Genomic DNA, 27326 nt, shown 5'->3' with positions numbered 1-27326 from the left:
ATACTTAACCCTTCTGCAAAATGACAACCTAAAGGATTGAAAAAGATGAATTAAAAGTCGCCGAGTTGAGAGTCCGTCAAATTACCCGAAATCATAACTGCAGACAAGTAATACAGAAAATTCGAGACACAGACGTCAAAGAGAAATATCGAAGACTTACAAATACATAATACAGATAAGGACATTAAAGCGAATTGATAAAACGAAATATTATGTTTAGATATTCTTATCTTTTTACCTCAATTCCTCTTTAGAGGAAGCACTCTCGCTCATCGTCGCACCAAGGAATGCAGCAGCAGCAGGGGCAAAAATAAAACTTGAAGCAGCGGCCACACTGAGATTCATGGCGAAGATGTAGTAAGTTGGGAGGAAGATCCCTGGTTCCATACTGTCTTTCCCACCTTCTTCTTCTTTCCTCTCGTTGATCTAAAATGAACAAAAATATAAAAATAATGAGGATTTGAATTATTATATTTTATACAATTTAAATAGCATTATTTCTAATTTCAGTTTTTGTACTTGGGTTCATCTGGGAACTATTAGTACTCATGGGGACTAATGATATTTAGAGGGAGGTTATATGTTGAATACAGTATTATATAATGTAGTCTAGAATACAGTAGGCTTTTCGCGTACGAAATGGGCCTAGTGTCTCAAGTCTCTGGGTATATAAGTCGCAGCGTGTCCGGCCTAAGGTCATTTCACAGTTGAAGCTAGTAGATGTATAAGTGATGGGATTCTTACAAATAGACGTAAGGGGATACTTTCAAATATCTAGGATCAATATTAATAGACGGAAACCATATTCACGAAGAAATTAAATGTAGACTAAAACCAGGGAATTCGTACTTATTCAGCTCAAAATCTCTTGTCGTAGCGAATTCTGTCGAGGAATTTGAAGCTTAAAATATATAAAACGATAATCATGCCTGTTGTGCTGTATGGTCGCTTACTCTGAGGGAAGAACATATATTGAAAATATTTGAGGACAAGATCCTGAGACGAATATTCGGACCGAAGAGGAACGTGAAAGCGGAATGACGGAAACTTCATAACGAGGAACTACATAATTTATGCGCTTTACCAAACATTGTTAGGGTCATCAAATCTAAGAGGGTCAGGTGGACAGGTCATGTAGCCAGGCTGGAAGAAAGTAGGAACGCTTTCAAAGACTTGACTGGAAGATCAATCGGGAAACAACCATTAGGAAGACCTAGGCGCAGATAGGAGGGCAATATTAAAATGGATCTCGCAGAAATAGGAATACAAAACAGAAACTGGATCTAATTGACTTGCGAACGCGGCATTGAACCTCCGGGTTCCAAGGCCATGAAGTTAGTTAGTTAGACGTAAGGTATTGCGCCGTGAAGATAAGTGAACTTCCCGCAAAACTGCGCTACATTTTCCAATTTTATTTCAGTAAAGGTGTAAATATTGCACAGACCTGTTAAGAAATTTGTGCTGTTTACGGGCAAGATAAGATAACAGTCACTTTCTTTGTGGAAATTTTTATATCCAAGATGCTCCTCACAGTAGGCATCCAATCACACAAAAAATAGGTGATATTCGGGCAAAAGTCGAGTAAGACCGACATATAAATAGTCATGGCTTCGCTAATGACCTAAACGTTCATAATCAAACTACCGTGTTCACTTGCGTAATAGTAGCACTTTTTATTATTATTATTATTATTATTATTTTAAATGCGAAAATCCAACTGCGACTATTAAACGAGGAAAACTGCCATTTACTTATCGCTATGATCAAGACAATTTCCAATTTTGATACATACAACACATTGTGTCAACAAAAAAATGGAGGGTGGAAGAAGTAGGTTGCTTGATCTCTATTGACAGATGGGTCACGATGTTACGTGTCAGTAAACACGAAAAGTTCTTTTGCAATTTCGAAGGAAGTCACGTTCACCAAGAGAAAACTTAAATGATTAAAATATATTAATATAATTTGAAATAAATAAATATAGACAACTAGACTTGTTTGCCACAAAAAGTTGCAATGTACTGGACTAGGTATGAATTAGTTGCATTTCAGTTCAATGGATAACATCAGTAATCAGTGCTATAAGATGGTTTCACCGTGTAACCAAGTAAACATTTGTATACTGGTACATAAAAGATTAACTCATAAAGATTAATGATCATAACTCTTATGGTGATAACACTAATTTGTACAGATTAAAATATGAAAATAACTTACACCAATTGTCGCACGGGTCCACTCCAAAGCCCAAACAAGCCGAAAACGGGGCGACAACGCATCTAGCTGCACAACTGATGACGCAACAGAGTCTACTTCGCCAAGATACAGGGTACGGATACGGCGGCTCCTGTAAAAATATGTTCTGTGAATAAATCTATAGTATCAATCTTTCAAATATACAAATAATGAATATACAAACAATATATATATGAGTCACAATTTACCTGAACTGGGTGTTCTCTCAAATTATCATCATCGACTTCTCGCGGTGACCTCTCGGTGCCCTCTTGTCGCTGTTTTCTCGGTCTTGGTTCCTGTCGCCGTTCGTGCTATAATAAAACAATAGAAATTTAATGAGAATAGAGAAGCATTATTTATTATTCTTGAAATTTCATATAGAAAACTATATATAATGATAATTCTAAGCTACTTGCGTTTCGAAAAAAAAAAAAATCAGTATCAGTGATGTCATTCAGCTAGTTCGCACTGATTCGCCCGAACTGGTTGTTAAAATCACCTCTCCACCTAATAGAGGAGCACTTATGAAAAAGAAAATATTAGTATTGTTCTTGAGAATCTAATATATTTATTTTCCTTTCCTTTCCAGCTTTCAAAGAGATGATTAACACCACATTAAATAATTTTCAAGTGTTTGTAGATAGTCAAGGTTTTCCTAAAGCAGAAATTCATCAAATCATCAAGGAGGCAAGAAAAATAATTAAAGTTATTGCTGAGAGTTAAGGCATTCAGTTTAATAAACAACGTAACTACAGATAAAAGAAAGATAAGATGGTTTCCCTCCTTGCTGAAACTCGTATCTCACCTCTGGGAATAACTTCTTGTAGGAAAGCCTTTAGAAGAATGGGATGCAACGCACTGGTAAAAACGTGGTTACACCAAAGGTATTATACACGTGCCAATTGTTGGGTTAAAAAGAAAGCAACATCCGAGTATTCTAAACATCGACTTTAATTCTAGGCTTATCTCAACACCGGCGAGTTTTGCAAACTAAATATTAAAATAAGCATTTGCATGACTTCAATCTAATACTGTTATTAGTATCCTTGGAATCAATCAATCAATAAATAAATAAATAATAAATCAGTTTACCTCCTTGATCTCCTCCACGAAAACTTCTTTGACCATCGTCTCACGATCCATCTGCGAGGTCCCAGGAGGAGAGGTGGGATGACTTCGTTCCTCAGTTGGTGGTGGAGTGGTCCGTTTTCGTGTTGCTTCCTCCTACGAAATATAAATCAAGTTATTTTAGTTCCAGTCCAAATCTGTTTCATCAATGACTCATCTTACTTGTAACAATACCCCTGTACTTTTATTTCCTACGTAATATCTCTAGTTGCATATAAACATCATTAACAGCTAGGAATTCAGCAGTATATGCGTAAACAGTGCTGTGTCAACAATAAGTACAATCTCCTATTTCAAGTGAATTTTGCCACATGTGTAGTACCATTTCTTCCAGCATATTAAAAACAGTCATTTATTATTGGTAAAGAACGACACATTTCTTAGCGCCACAAAAGTTAGTATCTTCCTTTTTTTCGATTTTCCCAAAAACTAAGCATAAGAATTTAGCTTAAAGCATATTATTTCATTCATTTCCAAGGGATCTATCGATTTATGTATGTCTTATCCATCGGCGCAAATCTGTCTTCAACATTGGAGGGGGGGGGGGGACGGGTAATACCGTTCCTTTTTTTAAGCGATGTTCAAAATAGTTATGAAGTAGAAAAATAATGCTTTGGAGGATCAAGGGAGCACAAGTGTCTTCAACATTGGGAGGCGGGCAATTTGAGGCTTATTCTGGAAGGGTGGGGTGGGGGGAGACAGAGACTCATATTACGGTAGATGAATCTGATTTCCGAGGTGAACCTGTTGTATATTATACAGCAAGGAACATCAATTTAATCTCTCTTTCCTTTGTAGCAGTCGGACACAAATAATATCATATTTCTTCTTTTCACCCCTAAAAATACACATTTCAAATCGGATTATTGGGAGGACATTCCCTCCAACTCCAAGATTGAGGGGATTTGCGCCAATGCCTTATTTTTGGACAATATATTAGTTAAATAAAAATAAAAAAATTAAGAGTTCATGATAATTTCGGGCTATATCTCATTAAGAATCTATGTCTTAATGAAAAGCTTAATGAAAGGTTACTTTAACGTTTTACCTCAATAAGCTCTCGTACAGGATAAATTATTTAAGTTTATAAATTAATTATTTTTTCCCTCCATTTTCTCAAAAACTACGCATGACCTTTTACAGTCGCACATATCATTTTGTTCTATCGATTGGTGTATTTCTCATCTGTGAACATTTTTTTTTTTTCATTGAACGCTAAGAGTATTCTAGAATTGGGTTAAGGTACAATTGATTAGTGGATTTCGCTTTATTTCTGTAATAGAAGATCGAACTATAAGTATGGATGACAATTTCACTTCTTCCTTTTTAGAGGTAGCAGCGAAGGAAAAAAAACTGAGTTAAAGTATATCCTAACCAACTATTAAATTAAACTCCGGAATGCGTCTAAATACCAGTTGTCAATACCGAAATTTTCAATGGGAACCTCCATTTTCTTCAGAAGCTTATTTATTTACATAAACACACATTGCTCTTTTCAATCACATTTTATGGTTTCCATCACATAATTAAAAGAAATATATATTTCAGATATGGTTAAGCTTACATCTAACATTACATAGCTTGTAGCAAATATGGTAATTCATAATACATAAATGTTTCTGTTTCAATTAATTATTGGGGTTTCATCTGTATTGTGATTTTTTTCTTTTTACCTGTGGAGTTATGCTTGCTGGTAATATGGTGAAAAATAAAAATAAAACCAATTAGTTCAGTAAATAGTTTGTATTAACTAATAAAGCTCAGCTGATAACATCATTTTCCCTGATAGCTCGAAATAATATACATGATTTGTTTCAAACTTTTCAATCTGCAAAGAATATTTGGGTCGTGGTTCTCTTGATGCAATGATCCATTATACGCTGAAGAAGATGGCGGCTTGTATTGAATTTTTCGGCATTAACGAATAGTTAGAACTGCGAGCGTCAGTTTAGTTTCTTCAGAAGTTATATCTTAATATCTTCACACTCGCAATTTATACCTTTTGTCAGAATTTTTACACTTAGCGTTAGTACAAATAGAAAAAAAATAAATTTATAAATTTCATAAATATAAATAAATAAAAAATAAAATAAATAAGAAACTACTGATTATAAATTAATTTCTATTTTATTGTCTTACCGTTCCGCTTTGTCTCCGCCGGAAGATTAAGCTTCTTATCCTTTGGAATCTAGATAAACTAAGATAAAAAAGAAATTAGAATTCGTGTGAACATAAATTCAATTTAGTGCACTAACAAATAATAAAATAAATTAATTTATTGTAAATAATTTCAATTAAGTTTTTGAGTCTTATTAAGTCCATTAATATAATTCTCGGGTCTCTAACAAGCTGGGCATGAGAAATACTACGGTCGCTAAAAGTGCATAACCCACAACAATTTTCAGAATAATATATATGAATAAATAAGACTTTGAAGTATTACCTGGAACGGGGAGGCGGTCGAACAACTGGTCCATACACACGCCTCCTCTCTTCATCCTTAGGCCTCCTCTCTTCATCACTAGCTTCTTCTTCTCTGTGGCTGCCATTAGAGTGTGATCCTTCCTCTTCTTCCACTTGCACTTCAACCTCAGCTTCACCTGGTTGACCCCCTACTTCTGGAAGTGCAATTGCTGGGGTTCCCCACCTCTGGAACTGGAGGATTCGCCACAAGCAATATACACTTCTGCAGAAGTTAATCATAGGAGAGTCTTCTCGAGGAATGCCACTGAGATCGTAATCGGGCAAGTCCACGATTTGCCATGGCATTCCAATTCGGAACATCTCATAACTTATTATGTACGATAAGGACACTCCAAGGACCGAAGTCTCTGGAGTGGTCATTATCAACAAAATCTTGAGACCGCTGACACGCTGGGCCTCAGACATGTTGATAATGGCAAAGATGTTGTATGGCGAATAGCCATATAACATTCTCAGCCATGGTACAGACACTGGCTGCGAATGCAATGACATAGCTGAGGTCGAAGCATCAAGCAGAGAACAGAAGCTCTCATCACTACTGTTGTCATATGAGTGCTAAATCAAAGAAAGAAAAACAGAGGTAAGTCATATAAAATGGACAACCATCAACAATACATTACTTTAAACACATTAGCAATTCTTGAGAAACCTAGTTGGAGCGCAATTATGAGTAATCGCCTCAGCCCATGAGCTGTTACCAGCCTGATAACTTGAGCATGGTTTGGGCATCGGCTTCCGATGTGATTTTTTCGGAGGTTAGAACCTCGTAATTCAAGTGACTCCCCAAATGTCTGACGATACTATATCAAAACCGAAAAACATGTACTTCCACCATAGATAGTAAATTTTAATTTTTCCGTAATATCTTGCTCAGGAGGGGGGTTAAACCTCGAACTTTTTCCTTTATATATATATATATAGTGTTTCAATAAACAACACTTACAACGTTTGGGAGGTGATTCCCGAGACTAAGACAAAGAAAATTCATATGGACCTATGCAAAAAAGTGCCCAAAAGTATGGAAAAGCTATATTGCAACACTCGTTATTTCGAACACGAGAGACCGTGGAGTGGTGGTTCATACCAGTGTAAAGGAAGTTATGCATATGCATCCAAAATACATTATTCCAGTAATGTACAATGTGTGGGCAAGGGATTCCCTCATGACATAAATCCCAGACATGCTACCGCCAGAATTTTTAGATATACTGTGACTTAAAAGGTGAGTCTACGTAGGGAAAAGGTAAGCTTTGACAACAGTAAATACGGAATGCGTAATCGGGACATCTGACGTATTTAGGAACGCCAGCTCCGTGGTTACTCGTGTTGAGAATAACGTACGCTGGGATGTGATATGCCACAGTATATTTCACGTTTTTTAATACGTAAAAGCGTCAAATGATATACTGTATCACTTTTGATGGTGTTGTTTTGCGCACCCTATATACAGGCTATTTCAAAACAACACCGACAGTGTTTGGGAGGTGATTCCTGACACCAAAATAAGACAAAAAGTATATATCAAGCTGGTTGCACAAGTGCTTCCTTTCGTAGTTATAAGCTGCCGAAAACGTGGGAAAAAAAAAAAAACTTCAAAGCTCTATCGGGTCAAGACTTCATTTAGAAACTAGTATGTGCTCTACCCAAATATCCAAGTTTCAGAATCGTGCGGTACTTCTGCAACAATTTTTATAGAGGTAGTTGGTGAGCACTTCAAATTATATGCCGGTAGCTAAACTCCCTCTATAAAAATAGTTGCGTGAGTACCTTTGGATTCTGAAACATGTATTTTTGAATAGCGCACATATTAGTTCCTAAGTGAAGTCTTGATCCGACTACGGTAGGTCCAATAGTTTTAGAGCTATGGATCTTTAAAGTTCATTCTTTTCACGTTTTCGGCAGCTTATAACTCCAAAAGGGAGCATTTGTTCATCCAGATTAGTCTATATTTTTTGTCTTATTTTGGTGTCAGGAATCTCCTCCTAAACGTTGTCGGTGTTGTTTTGAAACATCCTGTATATAGAAATCACGCTAGTCCTGAAAGTATATGAAATAAAGTCCTTGAAGCCCCCTTCTCCCCCGTTGATTTTATTCTGCGTATACCACTGGAAAAATATATTTAACAACTATACAGAATATAATAAATAAAATGTTTGAATAAGAAATAATATTCATATTAAATACAGTGAACCCTTGCGTCCTGAATTTAATCCGTTTCGTAAACTGTTTAAGAACTAAAATTATTTTTGCCATTTAAATTAATGTAAATATACACAATTGATGTGTTCAGGCCACAGAAACATGTTTTTGTTTTTATCTTTTAAAGCGTTTTTTTTTTTTTTTTTTTTGTGATGAAGGATATAAATGAAAATATTCTTAATTATCCTAAATTAGATATAATGAAGACTAAAATAATACAAAAAAATGCAAAGAAATTTTTGGACACAACATCCTGACAAATAATGTGTATGACAAATGCTTGAAAGCACTACTGATAGCATGGATACAAATGTGTGTTCGGGTGTGTGTTCATAGCCCGAAATATCATTCGTGAACCGATATGTGGACGAATAGAGGGAGTCGTGAACTGTGGTCCACTGTATTAAATAAACGAAATATTATTAAACAAACAAGTTTCGTGTGAAACTACGGTAGACTTCCAAATTATACAAATTTAATACTTAAACTTGAAGTAGTACCTCTATAACTACTGGTTCCAACAGAGGAATAAGATCAAAGATAAGACCTGTTCCTTGGACGCTGAATCCAGATCAAAAAGCCATTATTTGCTATCTATTGCTGTTTTGCTTCTATGGTGATCAGCGTTGAAACCGGAAATAGTTGATTTTTACCACTTCCGATTTGAATAGAGAATTAACAGAAGTGATAGAACCTATTCTTGCACGTTGAAGCAATTGCAAAAAAACGCCTTTTTACCTTTTATCGTTTTTGCTCTATTGAAGTCAGTATTAAGACCGGAAGTACTAGTAATTTCAACCACTTGTGGTTTTGGTAGAGTGTTGTAGGTTGTGACGGTATGTTCTCTTAAGACGATGATCGATTACAGAAAACCTCTTGTTGCTGTTCCTTACAATTTTTGTTCTATGGCAATCAACGTTGAAACAGGAAATGGTTAATTTGAACCTCTTCCGGTTTGAACGAATAGTTAAGGGAGGAGATAGAACGTATTCTTGGGACGCTGAAATGATTGGGAAAAAATGCTTCTTGATATCTCTTACCGTTTTTGTTCTGATATCTTTCGACAGACGGGCAGAAAGAACTGTTGTATAAGACTCCGACATTTATGCACAGCATAGTATGGAAATCTGATAATTCGTTCATATAGAGCTACCTTTATTTTCGTAAATATTAAGATAAAAATTACAAGGTACTAAAGCAGTAGAAACTGATGCAGACATACCTCAGAAACAGTACTCCAGCTACCGGTACTACTACTAGAGTACCGTCTGTCTCCAGTGATAGCTTCCTCATGGTCTGTCAAATCCGGGTTATTGTTTTCTATCGTCATATCCAGGTAATCAATTGAGTGGAAACTCTCCGTTGAATTTGAACTATTCTCCTACAATAATAATAATAACGTAGAAAATTAATAATAATGTATATATATATATATATATATATATATATATATATATATATATATATATATATATATATATGTACAATTCTACAGCGTTAACGTCTACTCAAAGTGTATACTCATTTTTTTTAAAGTTAATTTGTATTTATTTAAGATTTAAGTACGAGGTATCCCTATAAACTTTAACAAATACAGCTGCCTCCCTTTAAAATATAACCATAGTATAACAAAACTGGAAACACCTTTGTCTAAGCTTCCTGTTAGTTTGATGTAGTCTGTATCTGGATAAGCCTGCGACAAATGTATGTAGTGTGAAGTCATCGTACGAAACACGTGTAACGAAATAGAGCAACATTCTAACATTATGCTTTGTTACAAATTGGATAAATATTTTATTGAAACGTTGCAGATGTAGATACAAAAGTGTTGTGGATGATACTAGGTCACAACTCCATTGAACGTCAAGAAATGAGGTATATATGGAGAAATATCGTTGAAATTTGATAAACATATAATTCCACAGCAATTGTCAACCATGTTCGAGATAAACAAAGAAAAGTTTTGGTTAATTTTAAGGAAGGACCTGAAAATGAGGAAGATGTGTGTTTGTTTTGCAAATGTCTCTGATTTTTTAACAGAACAGTAAAAAAAAAAAAAAAAAAAAGCCAATAAGAAAGAATAATATGAGGATTCGGTGGCTACTGCAGTACAGGAGAACACCATTCTGAAGTACATTGTGGTGGGCGATCAAACCTGACATTCAAAACTTTTGTACAACGACATCACACTATGTGCATTTGTCGAACGTTTACTCAAATACAAATTGCACAAAACTGGTTTAAACAGGCACTAATAAAAAATCTTAGACAAAAGTATTATTTTACTTTTTTTTAGGTTCAATTGAGTTGATTTTGAGTTTAACGATCCTTCCAGCAGCGAGGTTATATGAGACGGGACCTATTGATTAACGTGGAATCCGAACCACATGAGCTCCCGGCGGGAATCGAACTTGGGCCTCCCTTGCTTAAGTTCGAGTACCTTTATAGGCGCATCTCGTAATATTAAACCTTAGCCGTACCAATCACTTACATCCCTAATAAAGTACTTGGATATTTTAAAAATGCGAGTAAGTAACTTAAAATAAATTTTTAAAACCTGACAATGAAACTTATCATATAATTACCTCTGTATAAACATCTATAAATTTCTATTTTATTTGTGGGGCCGCGTTGGCTCAGTGGTAGAGCGTTCATTTCTGGTGCTTGGGATCCCGGGTTTGATCCCAACTCCCGTGTGGATGAGTTTCATTGGGGTTCTCCCATTTCCTCCCACTTTCTTCATTACACCATTTTTATTCATTTCTCATCATCACCTTCTCCTTTAGCCTAGCCGGCATATCGTGAGACGTAAAACTCAAATATTTCATCTCATTTTTTTTATTTTATTAATATTTTTACCATTATAAATAAATAAATAAATAAAAATATATATTAATTAATCTTTAAGGTAACGTACAAGAAAGAAATACAAGTGGCAACATTGAAGAAATTTAACAAGTTTGTTTTAAGAGAAAGTGCCTATGTTCAAATATATAAGAGAAAGAATTCATCTATTTTTCTGCTATACTCGTACACGAATTTTTAAATATTTGAATAGTAATTAAATATTCTAGAGCTCACTGATAGAACGCTCACCTCTGGTGAGACGAGACCCTGATTTGATCACAGAGTGTGTGAATTTATGGTGGACAGCATCGTGTTTGTAGAGTTTCATGATGTTCTTCCGCATTTTCATTCCACCAGTTTTCTCATATTCATTCAGTTTCACTAATGATCCGTTTCCTTTAGCCTAAAGGGCATAATCATGGGACGTAAATTTAGTTTAATTTCCTATAATAATAATAATAATAATAATAATAATAATAATAATAATAATAATAATAATAATAATAATAATAATAATAATAATAATAATAATAATAATAATAATCCATTCTAAATTGAATAAGCAAAGATATGTATTTTTTAATAATTGGTTCATATGAAAGAAATCATTTCTAAATATTAAACAAAATTTCATTTATTTTCCTATCAAAATTTACAAGCTACCAAGGCAATAGAAACGTTGTGATAGGCAACAAAATCTCACAGAAAGAGTATCCAAATTAATGGAGTCATGAATTAAGTTACGGGTATATGTATAATACGGATATCGGGGAAATTTTAGGTCTTCAGATTGACAATCGAGTTACGCAGACAAGCTGAGTTGAGTTGATTTTGAGTTTAACGCCCCTTTCAGTAGCGAGGCTATATGAGACGGGACCTACTGATTAACGTGAAATCCGAACCACATGAGCTCCCGCCGGGAACCGAACAAGGGTCTCCCACGCCAAAGGCGCGTACGCTAACCGCTTAGCCACGAAGGAGCTCAAGCAGACAAGTTGAATAGTATGTATCATTTATTAAAAATAATAAAAAATGTATCACGAAAATCTATTTGACGATTCTAATTGATGTTTTAATTCTTAATATGCTATTAATTTATTTTAAGAATATCACAATAGTTAAGTTTATATATGTTTAATTATTGTAATAATCGCCACACACACACACACAAAATGAACCATATAAAGCAATTCTAAAGAAAGTTAAAATATCGCTTTCTACATTTCACCTTATTACTGTCATTAAATCACATATATTTATCTTTTATGAGGTTATTATCCAGATAAAAAGACTAATTTCTAATGCAACAATATTATACAATGTTGAACAATTCAAGTATACTGACCTCGTGTTCACTGGTTCTGCGACAACTTACAGTAGCAAGCTGGAGATCCAGAACACAGGAACTGATATCAATCCTCGCTCTTCTTATAGTTTCCATCAGACATTCCTCTTCTGTGGCCAATCTCTGCTCCAAGTCCATTCCTCGGTTGACGAATTCGTCCACCTGAAAAAAGAAATAAATACACAATGTAAAGCTTTTTGTTTATAAAGTATAATATGGAGTGTCCACAAAGTTCTCTACCATTACAATGAAACAGAGCTCGTAAACTATACGAGATAGAGACATGCGGTTTTCTGCAATATGTTCTATAAAAGTAACCAAGAAAGTTCTGTCGCTTTTCGTGCAAGTCTGTGTTCCATGGCCCTCACACCGCGAGTTGAATGTTAATGGAGATAAGGCAAAGGTCAGTTATTGGTGTGGGTATATCCAACATACTACCTGGTTGTGGCAGTTCACTTACACCGTGAACTTGCGTGAGAACAGAGTGAACATGGAACCTCCACAGTGCGTCATAAGGGCTTGTATGCTGTACGAGTTCAAATTAGGGTCAAACGTCGCTGCAGCGTAGCGGAAGATATGTCAGGCCTTTAGTGAGGGTGTCGTGACTACGCGGACAGTGCAGCGGTGGTTTAACAAGTTTAAGGACGGTGGCGAAACACTCGAAGACACACCACGGGCCGGAACACCAACACGTGTACAATATGAAGACCTTTAGACAGCAATTGAGGCGAACAGTGGTCAGACATGTGAGGAACTGGGACCACAAATCAGTGTGAGTGGAGAAACCATTCGGCAGCTCCTCCTTCAACTTGGAAGGCACTGCAAGTTGGGTCGATGGGTCCCATATGATTTGACTCCTTGCCAGACAGCAACACGAGCAGACACTTGTTTCTTTACTGTCAAGTCTGAGGAAGGAAAAATTTCTGGGCAGGGTGTTGACATGTGATGAAAAGTGGGTCCTATACAAAGCTCCACGGTGCCGTCATTATTGGTTAGCATCCTATGAACCGGTTCCAAAACAGCCGAAATCAGCACTGCACCAGAAGGTCTTCTTGTGTGTTTAGTGGACTGCTCGCGGCATCGTGCACCGGTAACTGCTACCAGCTGGTCAGAGATCAATGTAACTGAGTACTGTCAGCAGTTGAGCCGTGTTCAAGAAAAACTCAAAACTCTGGAGCCAGCACTTCTGAATCGCAAAGGGATCCTCTTGTTACAGGACAACGCTAAGCCTCACGTGGCTAGGATGACCCGGAACACCATTCTGCGCCTTGGATGGGAAATACTATTGTATCCACCATATTCCTCGAACATTGCACCGTCCGATTATCACCTGTTCCATTCCTTGGACAATCCCTCAGAGAACGCCAGTTCAAATCCCTAGTAGAGGTACAAAATGCACTTGGTATCTTCTTCGCTTCACGATCCACCAAATTCTACAGCGATGGCATCCATGGCCTTCCAGATAGTTAGCAGAAGGTCGTCGATGCTGATGGGAATTATTTTTGATCTTGCAGGTACATTTTAGGTGACATATCGGTTTGAAGGTGGTGAGTGAAAAAGCGACAGAACTTCCTTGGTTACCTTTATACATCTCTACAAAGTTTTATTGCCAATTACACTACTTCTACACGTGCCAATCTATTTGCCTTCAGGATATCGAGACGATATTCAAGCTCTATCCATATATGCTACAACATAGCAGCATCAACAAGTCAGTTAAGTTTTCGTAACAATCTGTGTACGAAGTGCGGCAAGATCTGGAACAGGGGTTTCGTAGGCACTAACCTTGACCACCACAATCCGTCTCTCAGGGAAACGTCATTTCAAAAACTTCCTAACATCTCGAGACCAATGAGGAGGTACTCCATCGTGTTGGAAGGTTATGTTTGGCCTTCAGTTCCATCATCTGAGAGAGTAGGTGCTCATGCAACATGTCATAGTAAGCTGCCCATGTAACCGTGTTCTCAGCAAAGAAAAAATGGACCGATTACTCTACCATACATAAGAGCACACCAAACTTTAAATTTTGGGCTAACACGAACATGTTCACGAATGACATACTAATGTTCAGAGCCTCATATCCGAACGACCAGAGCTGACATGTAACTCGAAAATTGAAAACATGGGCAAACGGCACGTAATATTGGTATACATCTCGTATTGTAAAATTTTTATTATACTGTATGTACTCTTTAGGGGAAGACAGATGTACGGTTTATGCCTATAAATGAATGATTTAATTATTGTCAGAGAAAATTGAATATGGAACGGGAGAAATGATTGCCAGAGTTCAGAAAGAGGTTCCATGAAACCACAATCAGTCAATAGATGACGTCACAAACATGCTTGGACTCTCTCAAGGATTAGTTGACGCTATCTATATATATAATCGGTATACGCGATACGGAATTACACGTGAAAATACACACGGTACTAACACTATCAGCCGTGAAGGAGTTGACCAGTCCAACTCCAAAGAGTCATTAGATCATGAAAAGAGTTATATGAAGTCTGTGAGAAAGTATATTCTTTAAAAGTAAAAAATATACTTTCATATCAGTACATCTGTGCTGAAGTTATGCGTGAGCATGCTCACAGTGAAGTCGATTAATTACGATATTAACACTATCCATTGAGGAGTTTCATGGTTTAGCTCCGATGATTATCATCAAATCCTAATAAAAATTTATATAAAATAACCATGAGAACATACTTTTTTAACCAAAAAGTAAATCAATAAAATAGGTGCATCTATGTCGACTTTATACGCGATCATACACACAATTATAGTACGAAAACTCAGCCATTCAAAAGTTTCATGACCTAGTTCCGAAGAATATGATTAGATCCTCATGAAATTTATGTGGAACACCCGGGAAAGAATACTCTTTCAAACAAACAAACAAACAAAAACATTAAAGTCAGTGCATATGTGTCGAAGAATTATGCTTGATTATGCGCACAACATATATATATATATATATATATATATATATATATATATATATATATATATATATATATATATATATATATATATATATATATATATATATATATATATATATAAATAGGTCGAATGAGAACATCATTTTGTTTTGAAGCGGCTATAAGGGTATGAGTTGAGTTGATTTTGAATTTAACGTCCCTTCCAGCAGCGAGGCTATACGAGACACGAACTACTGTTTAACGTGGAATCCGAACCACATGAGCTCTCGCTGGGGATCGAACCCGGGTCTCCCACGCCAAACATTAAGACATTCAAGATGCTATAGCTCAACTGATTTCAGAGTTAACCACAAATCATGACAACCTACCTTGACATAACTTGATGCATCTGTGACTTATAATTCAATATTGTTATGTTGCATGATCTCTAAATCCCAAATAATCTTATTACTTCAAAGTTACCTTCATTACTGAGATTGACTACTTGGTTTTCCTAACATTTAAGAACTTTTCAATAATTTGTCCCACATTAAAGAACTTCTCAATAATTTTCCTGATTTTCTCCAACAAAAATCAAATTCCCTCATATTCCCCGATTTTCTGGGTCAGTGGGAACCCTGTTATATATAGAAAGATTACTTCCATTACCTCTGTAGTGCGGGCATCCAACATCATTTTTTTAAGTTACGAAGTATTGCTTAGTTTGTTAGGCTTTGTTAAATTTATCAAAGACGTAATCCCTTCCTACACCATCCCTAGGAAGTACTAGTAGTGTGTTAAACCCACAATATTTTTTTCAAGTTGTAAGACATGTGTAGATATATTTGTAGATGACAGTTTTTTAAAAAAATTTTCTGATACTATTCTGTAAATAAGCTGACGAAAATTAATTATACTGTGAATCAGCTAAGTCATTAAATGGATTCTAACCTGGTCTTGGACATTTCTTCTGCCTTCTTCTGGTTCTTGTAAAACATCCTGCAATCTTCTTCCTTCCGCTAGCAATGTGCGGGTAGACTCTTCGATTTGTCTGCGAGCAGACGCAAGAATTCTTATACACTCATACATTGTCCTATCTGTAAAGAAAGGCGATAACACGTTAGTTAGGGAAATTTTGTTCATTTTCGAACAACTTAGGAACGCAAATTAGATTTATATTTTGCGCGAGTAAAAGTCATGCAATCCAATGGATCGTGTTAATTAAAAAAAAAAACTATCGGAATCTTATTTGCGCTCCTATGCTGAGTCTTATTTCTAGAGAAGTCTACCAGTATCTACAACATCCGTTAGTGACCTTTTTTTATTTTGCGTTATACCATTTGTTATAACACTCACTTTTTGTACAATACAACTGCTTGACTGATGACTCAAATGTTAATTTCATGTTGGTTTCATGACACCTTAAAGGTGCAGCAATATACTTTTGCGTGTCAGAAAATATCTGCTATTTGATTGTCCTTTTCGTTTTAAGAAATATTTATAAATAATTTAGTTCTGTTTTGAGATTATATACATTGTTTATTATTATTATTATTATTATTATTATTATTATTATTATTATTATTATTTTAATATAAAATAGAGGTATACTATTCCAGAAATAAATGTAAATAAAGATAACTTGTCTTTTTCCTTCTCTTTTAGAAATAATAGATTAAAATGTTACAGTAAAGTAACTGAAATGATGAACAATAATCTTACTTCATTTACAATTTAAACTTTAATGGATACTAGCAAATTGAAGGGCATATTAACAGTAGCTGAATTGTTAACAGTTTCTGTAGGATAACTTTTTATTTATTTAGCAGCTGTTATTAGTTGATAATCGATAACGTTTTATTGATTTAGTAACTGTTATTATAAGTAGGTCAGTAACGGAATGTTTACTACATCTACTTTCTTCTTCATTTTGGTTTGTTGGGCTACATCCATAATTAACTATTTACTACTCACAATCTACGTTCGTATCTAATGAATGTATGCCCTCTAGAACCTGCATTATCTACAGTACCATGAACTACTTTACTTGTCAATTTATTTTAATGCAGGCTTTGCAACGTTATCTACTTCACTCACAATGTACAACGAATTCAAGTCAAGAAACAATGTTAGAAAACTGTCTTTATATTAGTTGATTGTTCCGAAGCTATATGTTCCATTTTAGTGGTAAGGATATGTATAGTTTGTGTGGAGTCCCAACCATATGCATTAGTACACAAGAAAACGAAGTTGGGTCTTCCAACTAAAAGCGAAAACGCTAATTACTTCGTCATGAAGCACTTCTAATGGACTGTGGTTGCTCAGTGATAGAGAACTCACCTTTAGTGCATGAGATTCCTGGTTTGATCCCAGCTCACGCCAATTAGGCTTATTGATATGGTGGACAAACACCGTGTCACGGACGTTTCAGAGGTTCTCCCGTTTCCTCCTACTTTCTTCATTCCACTATCTTGTCTTTTATTATCATCACCGTCTAACTTAGTCTTGGAACATAATCGTGGGACATTATTTAAAAAAAAAAAGTAACGAAGTACCTCTAGTGTCTCCTCAAGAATCACATTAGACTATATTTCCAGTAGAAGCTACATAAAGCACAACAGTTTTCATATTGGAAACATAATTCTTTGTTTGAAATTTGGTTCGAACGGGGGAAAGTGCACCTAAAAAATCTTCAGTGAAGACAATTTACAAGTACATTTAAAAAAAAGTTTTGGTAATTTTTACAGAGTTGTTCATGTAAAATACATAAATCGGCTTTTGATAAATTTAATGATTTCATTTACTTAATTATGTATTTTGGAACTTAAGTTTTAAGAGCGAACATTTACCGAAGAAATAAGGATAAAATATCCAAAAACTATCTATATTTCGACAGTATTTTTTAAATATTTTATATTTATTACCATTTTATTATATTTATTATTTTATTATTATATTATTTCTTATTATTTATTATTAAAATTATTATTTTATACTATTTTACAAAACAAGAAGTTTGACTTGAATTAACTGCACATGTAAGTCTACTGAATTCTAACTACGCTACTTGGCCAAAATGAAATATGTGGAAAGTCTGGAGAACATACAGCAGATGGCACAGTGCTAAGATGGACCAGCACTTCAGGAATTAACATTCTGATGGAAATCTGAGAACTGGAACAGCTTATTTCACTGAAAGCATTGATGGTTTGATTCGGAGATATCAGCATGGACTTGTAACGGAGACATTGGCTATCGAAGTCGATGAACTGGAACAATCTGAGGCAGTAATTTTCGACGTTTGTGATAAATACCCCCCTCCCAGCTTTCGACGATCTTGACATGTAGCACCCTTTCGAACTTTCGACGATCGCGACAATTACCCCCCTACCATCGTTATATTTCGTTTAGATAATTAATTAGAATTAAACTTAGTAATTAGAATTAAGCATACTAACTTATCAGAATTTAAAAATAGTAAACAATGAAATACAATATAAAAATCAAATTATAAATAAAAACAGTATACAAAATTTAAAATATCTAAAAATAAGGTTATTATATAATAAACAATATGTAAATTGTAAAATATCAAAAAATATTAACAAAATTATTATAAAGAATAAGTACTCAAAAAATACATAATATAAAAATTATTAAAACATCCTTCCAAACACGGGTAAACAACGCACAAAAAATACAAATAAATGAATAAAAATTTTGTATAAGGTGAAAAAATAACTATCATTAAAATATCATAAAGAAATATCAAAATTGGAAACATACCAGTTAAGAAGCATGGAGATTTCATTACTATAACACACAATTGTCGACGAAAGAAAATAACATGTGTCAAAGGAAAATTGTATATACACACACAAAAAAACATACAAATACTTTAAAACACACAAACAGAGTAATACGTACGTACATAAAATATAAAATTTTAAGTCTGAACGTATATCTGAAAAAAGATACATAAAACAAATACTGTATACAAAATTCAAAATTAAAAAGAACAATAGTTCAGGATATGATTTATTATTTTTTTTTAAATGTAAAATCATGAATATCCAAGCGCATACTAATAGTGGAATAAAAAATGTATAAAATTTAATTATAAAAATGGTATAAGATAGGTAAAAAGAACCAAAATATTGGTAATAAAGAAAAAAAAACATAATGAAAGAAGTTTGAAATGTAAATATATACAAAAGTGCGTGAAAGAAATTATAAAAAATAAAACAATAACTGAAAAGAAACAGAGAAAGGTATGCATTATACATAAAAATACACAACTTCAGAGAAATAATTTATAATAAAGAGATTCAAGGTTATATTACTACACTTACTTCCATAAAAACTGAAAAAAAGTGCTAAAGTTATACATCGGACTCAACTGAAGAAAGTATATGACTTCATAGGCACTAGAATTGTTACATTAAGAGAAGTCCTACATTATACACAAAATGAAATATAAATATATATATATGACACAAAAAACATACAAAATTATAACTATTATTGTTTGTATATACATACAGGCCCGTAGCCAGGAAGGGGCTAGAGGAGACCTAAATTATTTTTTGCCCCCTCTAAAAATAACGCTGAAGAGAATTTTCAAACTGACTCAAAACTAGTGAAATTCTTGCAATTATATTTACCAAATTAAATTCAACTTTGCGAATTCTACTCATTTCTGTGTTTCTTCCTAGATGCACCAACATTTCCCATTGCCTTTACCCATTTCAAGAATTTCAAGCCGTACCCTATTATTGCAACCATGACAAGCATCCAAGGATACCAGGCGCACTTCCAAACAACAGCATCATTGTCCACAACGTTAGTTCTGAATATTAATAAACTGCAGTGTCCCGCTTACTTTGGAAGGTAGACAAATGAGTGCAAACGTTGAATAAAACATATACTTCTATTTTGTATTAATATATTCTAAAATTGCTCTAATAATTATAATTTTGTTCTAATGTTTAAAAAATAAATACTTCAATTTTAATTATTAATATGAGACAAAGTACTTCACAAAGAGCTTGTATTAAGTGCACAAAAATGAAACAAAAAAATGTACGGTTTCGATAATATAAAAATAAAATACAGATTCTGTAAATAATAAATAAATAAATATACAATTTTATGGTGTTTTTTGATGTCTTTGTCATTGCCCTCTCAGTCTTCATTTCTGCCGCCCCCCCCCCTTCCCCTATTAAATCAGGCTGGCTACGGGCCTGCATACATACATTAAAATATGTAAAAACATTAGGTTAAAATCTTAGAATTAGGTGAAACGTCTACCGAATATAAACAAATGAAACTTTATTATAGATAACATGAACAATTAAGGAAAATGTACCAGAAAACATGTAAAACTAGTATTATTGCATGCGTGTAAAGTATAAAGAAACACACACACAACATATAATCATAAAAAATACACTAAAATGGAGAGAAATACAAATAAGATACAGAAATAGTGCAAATGCAATAATAATAAGTGGAAATAAATTCAGAAAAATTGACAGTAAGAAAAATTTTAAACAGGCATTAAAGAAATCAAACTTCATAAACACTTATTAGAAGTAAATACATACAGAAAATTAAAGCAAGAACTTACAAGAGACAGAAGATATGAACGAGGATACACAACTTGGAGAAAATTGTAAAGCAATTACCATTTTACTGTTATTGTACCTTGTGCATGGTTCAAACACACAGTGGGGGCGCGGTGGCTCAGTGGTAGAGCGTTCACCTCTGGTGCTTGGGGTCCCGGGTTCGATCCCAGACCCCGCCAAGTGAACTTTGTGGTGGACAAACACCGTGCTCGTGGGTTTTCTCGGGGTTCTCCCGTTTCCTCCCACTTTCTTCATTCCACCATTTCACTCATCTCTCATTATCACCGTCTCCTTTAGCCTAACGGGCATAACCGTGGGACGTAAAACTTAAAGATTTCATTTCATTTTTTCAAACACACAGTATATTCAAATATATATTTTTTAAGTTAAAATTACTCGAACAAAAGCAGCCTATCACACATGAACCAAAGTTTAAAAACGTTGTCTACTTAGATAATATAATATATATATGTATATGTACATTTACAGTGGATGTTTAATGAAGGAAGCATTAATAGGAGTTGGGAATTTCAAGATTGGAGGCAGACCATTAACAAGACCAGGTATGCATATGATACGTTATTATAGCTAGAACCGAAGAAGGACTACAGGAAACGATTAACAAAGTAGTTGACACTGGGAAACTATATGGAATGGAAATCAATATCGAAAAGTCGAAAATCATGAGGATATACCGAGGAAACGCCCCCTTACGGGTCAAAGTAGAACAAAGAGAACTTGAAGAGATCGAGAGAAGTATTTTGACACGAGACGCTTACTGCACCAGAGAGATCAGGTCAAGAATTGTCATAGCCAAAGAAGCATTCAACAAGAAAAAATCACTCTTAAATAGTAGGCTCAATATTGGACTTAGGGAGAAGTTGGTCAAGTGCTATACGTGGGGCATTGGACTGTATAGTTTAGACATTTGGACATTACAAAAGTTAGAGAAGAAATATTAATAGAGCTTCGAAATGTGGTGTTGGAAGAAAATGAAGAAGATAAAATGGACAGAGAAAGCAACATTAAAACGGATAGGAGAGAAGAGGATACTTCTAGCCAGCATCCTTCGTAAGAAGGTCAACTGGAGTAGACACATCTGGCGAAGAAACTGTCTTCTTCATACCGCCATAGAAGAAAAGATGAAAGAGAAACGAGGAATAGCAAGAAGAACAGAACTGATCGATGATTTGAGAAACAGAATCAAATATTGGGAGTTAAAAGAAGAAGCTGAAAGTCGAAAACCTTGGAAGGAATATTTTCAGGCTTAAATCTAAAATTGAAAAAAAAAAAAAATAAATAAAATAAAATAAAGCAATTAGTCCCAGAGCCTGCCGAAAGGCAGAATACTTAATAATAATAATATGTATATGCACATAGTGACCCTTAAGTCGATATACCCAACCACATTCTGAAAATACCTTTATCATTAGAGTATTTTCAGGGTACAAAATCGCATAGTAAATGTTAGAAATGACTCCCTTGCTATCTCTCATTATATCGGATATCTATAAATTAGACATGTGTGAATATGTAGTTCAAACATGTAATCGATCAATTAAAGAACATTTATACTGCGAATATATTTCTCGTACATATCGATAGACTTGATATGGTCGTAACATATATTACAAATATGTTCATTACAAAAACAATGTGCGTCTAATATATTTCCTTACTCGCAGTATCTTTGAACATTAAAAAGGTGTATATTCATGTCATGTTCAAAGTATTCATAGGCATGAAGTGAACGGAAGACATTATTCTTATATTGCCCTTCAATGGGGTCGGAAATTTGTTGTTTATATAATGTAAACAGAAATTATGTTTACATTATGCATAGTCATCAATAAAAGAAAATAGCATATCTTATATACAGATTGTATGTAAAACTATTATGTTTTCTTTTGTTTCACACTAATATATACAATGGAATAAAACGTAAAAATCACATGACATATAAAAACAATACAAAAAAATTAGTTCCTAGAAGTGACGTTATATAATAAACAATACAAAAATTTTAATATGCCTAAAAGTATTTAAAAAATATTTTTCTTTTTAAAAATTGTATTACTTCTAGATTATTTCATTGCCTACCTATTTTTATTGGACACTACAACTCGAAGATGAACCCCATTTTCATATTCTTAACTTTGTACCAAAGGAAGATCTTTTTCTGTCATATCACAATATCGTGTCGTATCTAACTTTCCTTCAGTCATTTTATAATTCTTCCTACTATCTTTAGAAGCAGTAGCAGATATAAAAGAAAAATTCAAATGAAAGAAGAGTTCCTTAAAAACACATCACAGTCAGGATATGGAAAAGCTGAATAAAATAAAATATCAACGATAACTTATAGGAATTTACACGGACATGTGTACCTCACGTTACATAACAAGAAAGCTCTAGCAGAGATAGAGGGAGACGCCAGTTATATCGTTATTCAATAGAGAACTGGCAGCGGTCTTAGAACTCATGGAGGTGCTTCGATATTCTACGAGGGGGAAGTGAAAAAGTAAAGGGACACCTGCACTTTCTCACACTAGGGTTTGGTATCACTGCTAGTATCCAGCACTGAATTAGTGTCGTCTGCAGCACTTTTATGCAACATGTCACTTTTATTCCCGCATTAGTCGTTGGAGTGTAGCAGACAGTTAAACATGGTAGCTCCATTGTCGATCTGCACCAAGGAAGAAATGAGGGCAGTGATTCGCTTTTTGTTTGCGGAAGGTGTTAAACCTGCGGAAATTATTCGTTGAATGCAAGCACAGAATGGTGACAGCTTATCGTGAAGCAAGATCTACAAATGAGTAGAGCATTTCAAACAGGGAAGAACTTCTTTATGTGACGAGGAAAGATCAAGCAGGCCATCGATGTCAACGACTGGCGATGAATCGACAGGCTAAAGTTTCGGAAAGAGTGTGCAAGGTGGGTCCCGAAAGAATTGTCAGCGCAGCGTAAGACACAAAGATTGGAGATCTCTCGTAAACATTTGGCCCGTTATCATCGCGAGGGAGATGGATTTTTACAGCAAATCGTTACTGTATATCATCACGAACCGGAAAGTAATGCTGCGATCATGGTTTGGAAACACCCCCATCACCAGAAGTTAAGAAATTTAAACGTCAACCGTCAACTAGTCATTGATGAGGTGCAAAATTGGTTACAGGTTCAACCTAAAAACTTGTTTCCGACGGAATCAAAAAACGTGTGAAACGTTCGGAAAAGTGCGTTGAAGTGCAGGGAAATTATGTAGAAAAATAATGTATGTTTCAGTTTTACATTATTAGAATAAATGTACTTTTTCTCAATAGTCCCTTTACTTTCTGTCTTCTCGTATAATAACAAACAACATGCTGCAATACGACACACAACACTGATGAACTCCCATCTAAGACTGATTATTCTGCATGAAAAGATTGTGTCAAAGAAAACTGTTAGGAGCAGTTTCAGGTAGGTCATGAAAACTCGTCGGATGACACACAACCCGATCGGGCATACACTCCATTACTCTCCCTAACACCTTGCGTAGGCTAAGGAACACGTGCAGAAATATTGATAAGTTTGCTTTAAATTATAGATCTCGCCTTATACAGCCTCGCTGCTAATAAAATACGTAAATCAATGGAATCTTTGTCTGTGTCGAGGGCACCTACGACTCTCCAGATTAACACCTTAGCATAAGAAACAAACCAAAGTTGCTAGCTAGTAAGTTGGAATTCAAGAAAGCAGGTTGACTTGCTTAGATCATTATCATCTTCCGTTCTATTTTCTATAATCTCACTTAAAATCCTACATTGCTTAAGTTCACAAGAATAACGGATGAAATGAACAATTATACAATGATGCCAGAAAGTGAAATGTTCACGTTGTGTTTGTTAGAATTAATTCTGAATACATCGTTTGTTAAGTATGCCGGAAATTTTAATGTTTACTGTCAAAGAATTCTTCAAACAAATAAATAGTTCACAACGTGTTCTTATACAATAAACGAGACACTTTCAAACGAACTTGAATGATTTTAAAATATTATAACTCTAAAATGGATCTAGACTACTCATCAATAATTAATACAAAAAAAGTTAATCCAGTAATCCTTATGAATGTATGCTATTTATATCTTTTAAATTTGGTAAGAAATTCTAGAGTTTTCTTGTAATGAAAGATATATATTCTTCAACACTAATGCTGGAAATAATTCTTTCTAATATATTAACAAAAGCATCGCTAACATACGAAAATTTCACATTTTTAACTTTAAAATTATCTAATTCTATCTATTATTCATGAGTACAAGTGCGAGTTTTTTCTATAGATATAAAAAATGTTAAACCAATTTATTGTTTCTGAAATACTTAAGCTAGTTTTTACCTCTCCCTTCAATTTTCCAACTTCAGAAGCTTACATACGCCTTTTGATTCATATTACATACAGATCGAACACTATGTCTTGAGTTCTGAGATACTAAAATCAAGGAAATTTATAAGCTGTTATGAACTAACGCCGCTTGATCGAAAATAAATAATAACGCCTAGGTACTGTCTTATTAATTTAGTTGTGTAATCATTTGCTATGATATTTCAGGTATAATTTCTACCTTTTTCAGCGACCAAGATATTATGACGGCTGGAAAAAAAAAAAAAAAAAAGTAAACTAGATGACAATTTAAGACTACACAATATTGAAGAATTAAAATTTATCAAACAATAACACATATAAAAATATTTGAAAAGAAACTAGAAATACATTATAAAATTTCAACTTTAAGATATATATAAGACAGAAAAATGAAAAACGAATGAAATTACATGCTATATTCTAAAACTAATTATCAACCTGTGGGTAAACTACTGTAAAATGAAAATAAATAAATAAATAACTTATCCAAAAAATCAAAATAAATGTAAAATACATAAATTGGAAATCGAAAACTTTAACTTACAAGTCACATCCAATCTGTTGGTTAGTGTGTACACCCTAAAGGAACAAATTAGGGCGCAAACTTTCAAAGGCAGACGCACTCGCCAATCCAAAAATGAACGGGGGTTGATTCCTTACTGGTGTGAGCCGCCGAAGGAGGAGAAAGTATGGATAATAGAGAGGGGAAAAAATTTACGTCAGACACAACAAATGTTATCTTTCAACAATCGGCAAAATTTAGTGGAAGAAGATAAACTCCAAAGAGCTTACAACTGCACTTGTTTACTGTGGAAATGCAGTTTTATTTTTTGGAAAATTAAATAAAAGTTATTCTGAAACTAGTAACATAATGAATGTATAAACAAACTAATGCAATGAATGTTTATTCATTTGTTAGGGAAGTAATAAATTATACTTTTTGCTTTTATAATGAATTCTCAGATCTGCAATTGAGGAGGGGAGGGAGAAAGAGTAGGGCTATTATTTTACGTCACACACTTTACCACTTACAAATCGCGAAGCGTACTATTTTACGTCAATGCAATCCTACTGAAAGCCACTTTTTTTTTTCAAAAATTCTTTTATATTTTAAAGAAAATCAAGCATGAAAGTTGGTTCTTTTGGCCTAATTATGAAAGGGGGGAGGATAATTGAAAGGAACTAAGACCATCGACTATGCAACCTTTCCTTATATTTAACATTGCGTTCTCTCTGCAAGGATCCTTCCGTCTGGAAATCACTGGAAACTTCCCAGTGTTTCGGAGACAGTTTTCACCTTGTCCACCGAGAACAAAAAATCAAAAACGTAAACAACAGAAATACAGTAATAATTTTATAACTAATCATTAAGATCACTAACATTTTGTTTGGTCTACAGGAATTTTACTTTATGAAAAAAAAAAAAACAAACAACATAAAACTAATTGTACTATCAACATACTGTTTACTTAACAGTTGTCTATCTAATAGCAAAGGAAATACAGACACTATCTACAACTTCTACATTTTTAATTTATACATCTAATGTATATGTAAGTCCAAGCTTGTAACATACACCGGTGGGTTAGGATTCCCGGCAATGACGGTGCCAGGTTTAATATCTTGGGGGGGGGGGGGGGGCAAATGGAGGAGCAGAAAAAAAATTTTGGAGAGCAGCTAATCTTTTGTATACCGAAAAAGGTAGTTTATATTACAGCATATCTGGAGAGCAGTCGGGAACGGATGTAGTCACTAGGGGAGCGCCAGACTCCGTTGCCCCCCCTCTGGCGTCGTCACTAGTTCCCGGACTTTTCGAACGAAAAATACGATACTTGCATCCTTGTCCCACAATCAACAATATAAAACACTTAGCTAATTCTTAGAATTCAAATGATCTTTATAAAGTTTCTTCATTTTTTAATTTCCTCAAACCCGAACACTAGATCGTTCGTTAGAATTCAAATGATCTTTACAAAGTTTCTTCATTTTTTAATTTCCTCAAACCCGAACACTAGATCGTAGTTGCGGTAGCTCTGTAGTAGAGCGCTCGCTTCTAGTGCGTGGGGCCTTTGGTTTGATCCCAGCCTGCTTCAAGTGAACTTTGTGATCGACAAACACCGTGTGTG

At 34.5% G+C, this 27326-nt stretch overlaps 1 protein-coding gene across 1 annotated transcript; it reads right to left on the bottom strand.

Moving 5' to 3' along the window:
• Nucleotides 1–250: 250 nt before the first annotated feature.
• On the bottom strand, nt 251–16280 carry LOC145676582 (uncharacterized). Its single transcript, XM_081747417.1, has 9 exons — nt 16121–16280; nt 12242–12403; nt 9272–9430; nt 5810–6405; nt 5506–5563; nt 3331–3462; nt 2445–2549; nt 2218–2347; nt 251–426 (listed from the first exon to the last, which is right to left on the bottom strand). The coding sequence occupies exons 1-9, from the start codon at nt 16256–16258 to the stop codon at nt 251–253; spliced, it is 1656 nt and encodes a 551-aa protein (XP_081603543.1). The 5' UTR covers nt 16259–16280.
• Between the last annotated feature and the right edge of the window lie 11046 nt (nt 16281–27326).

This window comes from Thermobia domestica, unplaced genomic scaffold (assembly GCF_964235325.1).
Source record: "Thermobia domestica unplaced genomic scaffold, izTheDome1.hap1.1 HAP1_SCAFFOLD_231, whole genome shotgun sequence".
NCBI lineage: Eukaryota > Metazoa > Arthropoda > Insecta > Zygentoma > Lepismatidae > Thermobia > Thermobia domestica.
The sequence above is the reverse complement of the archived record's forward strand: the minus strand, read 5'-3'. Positions and strand labels throughout refer to the sequence as shown.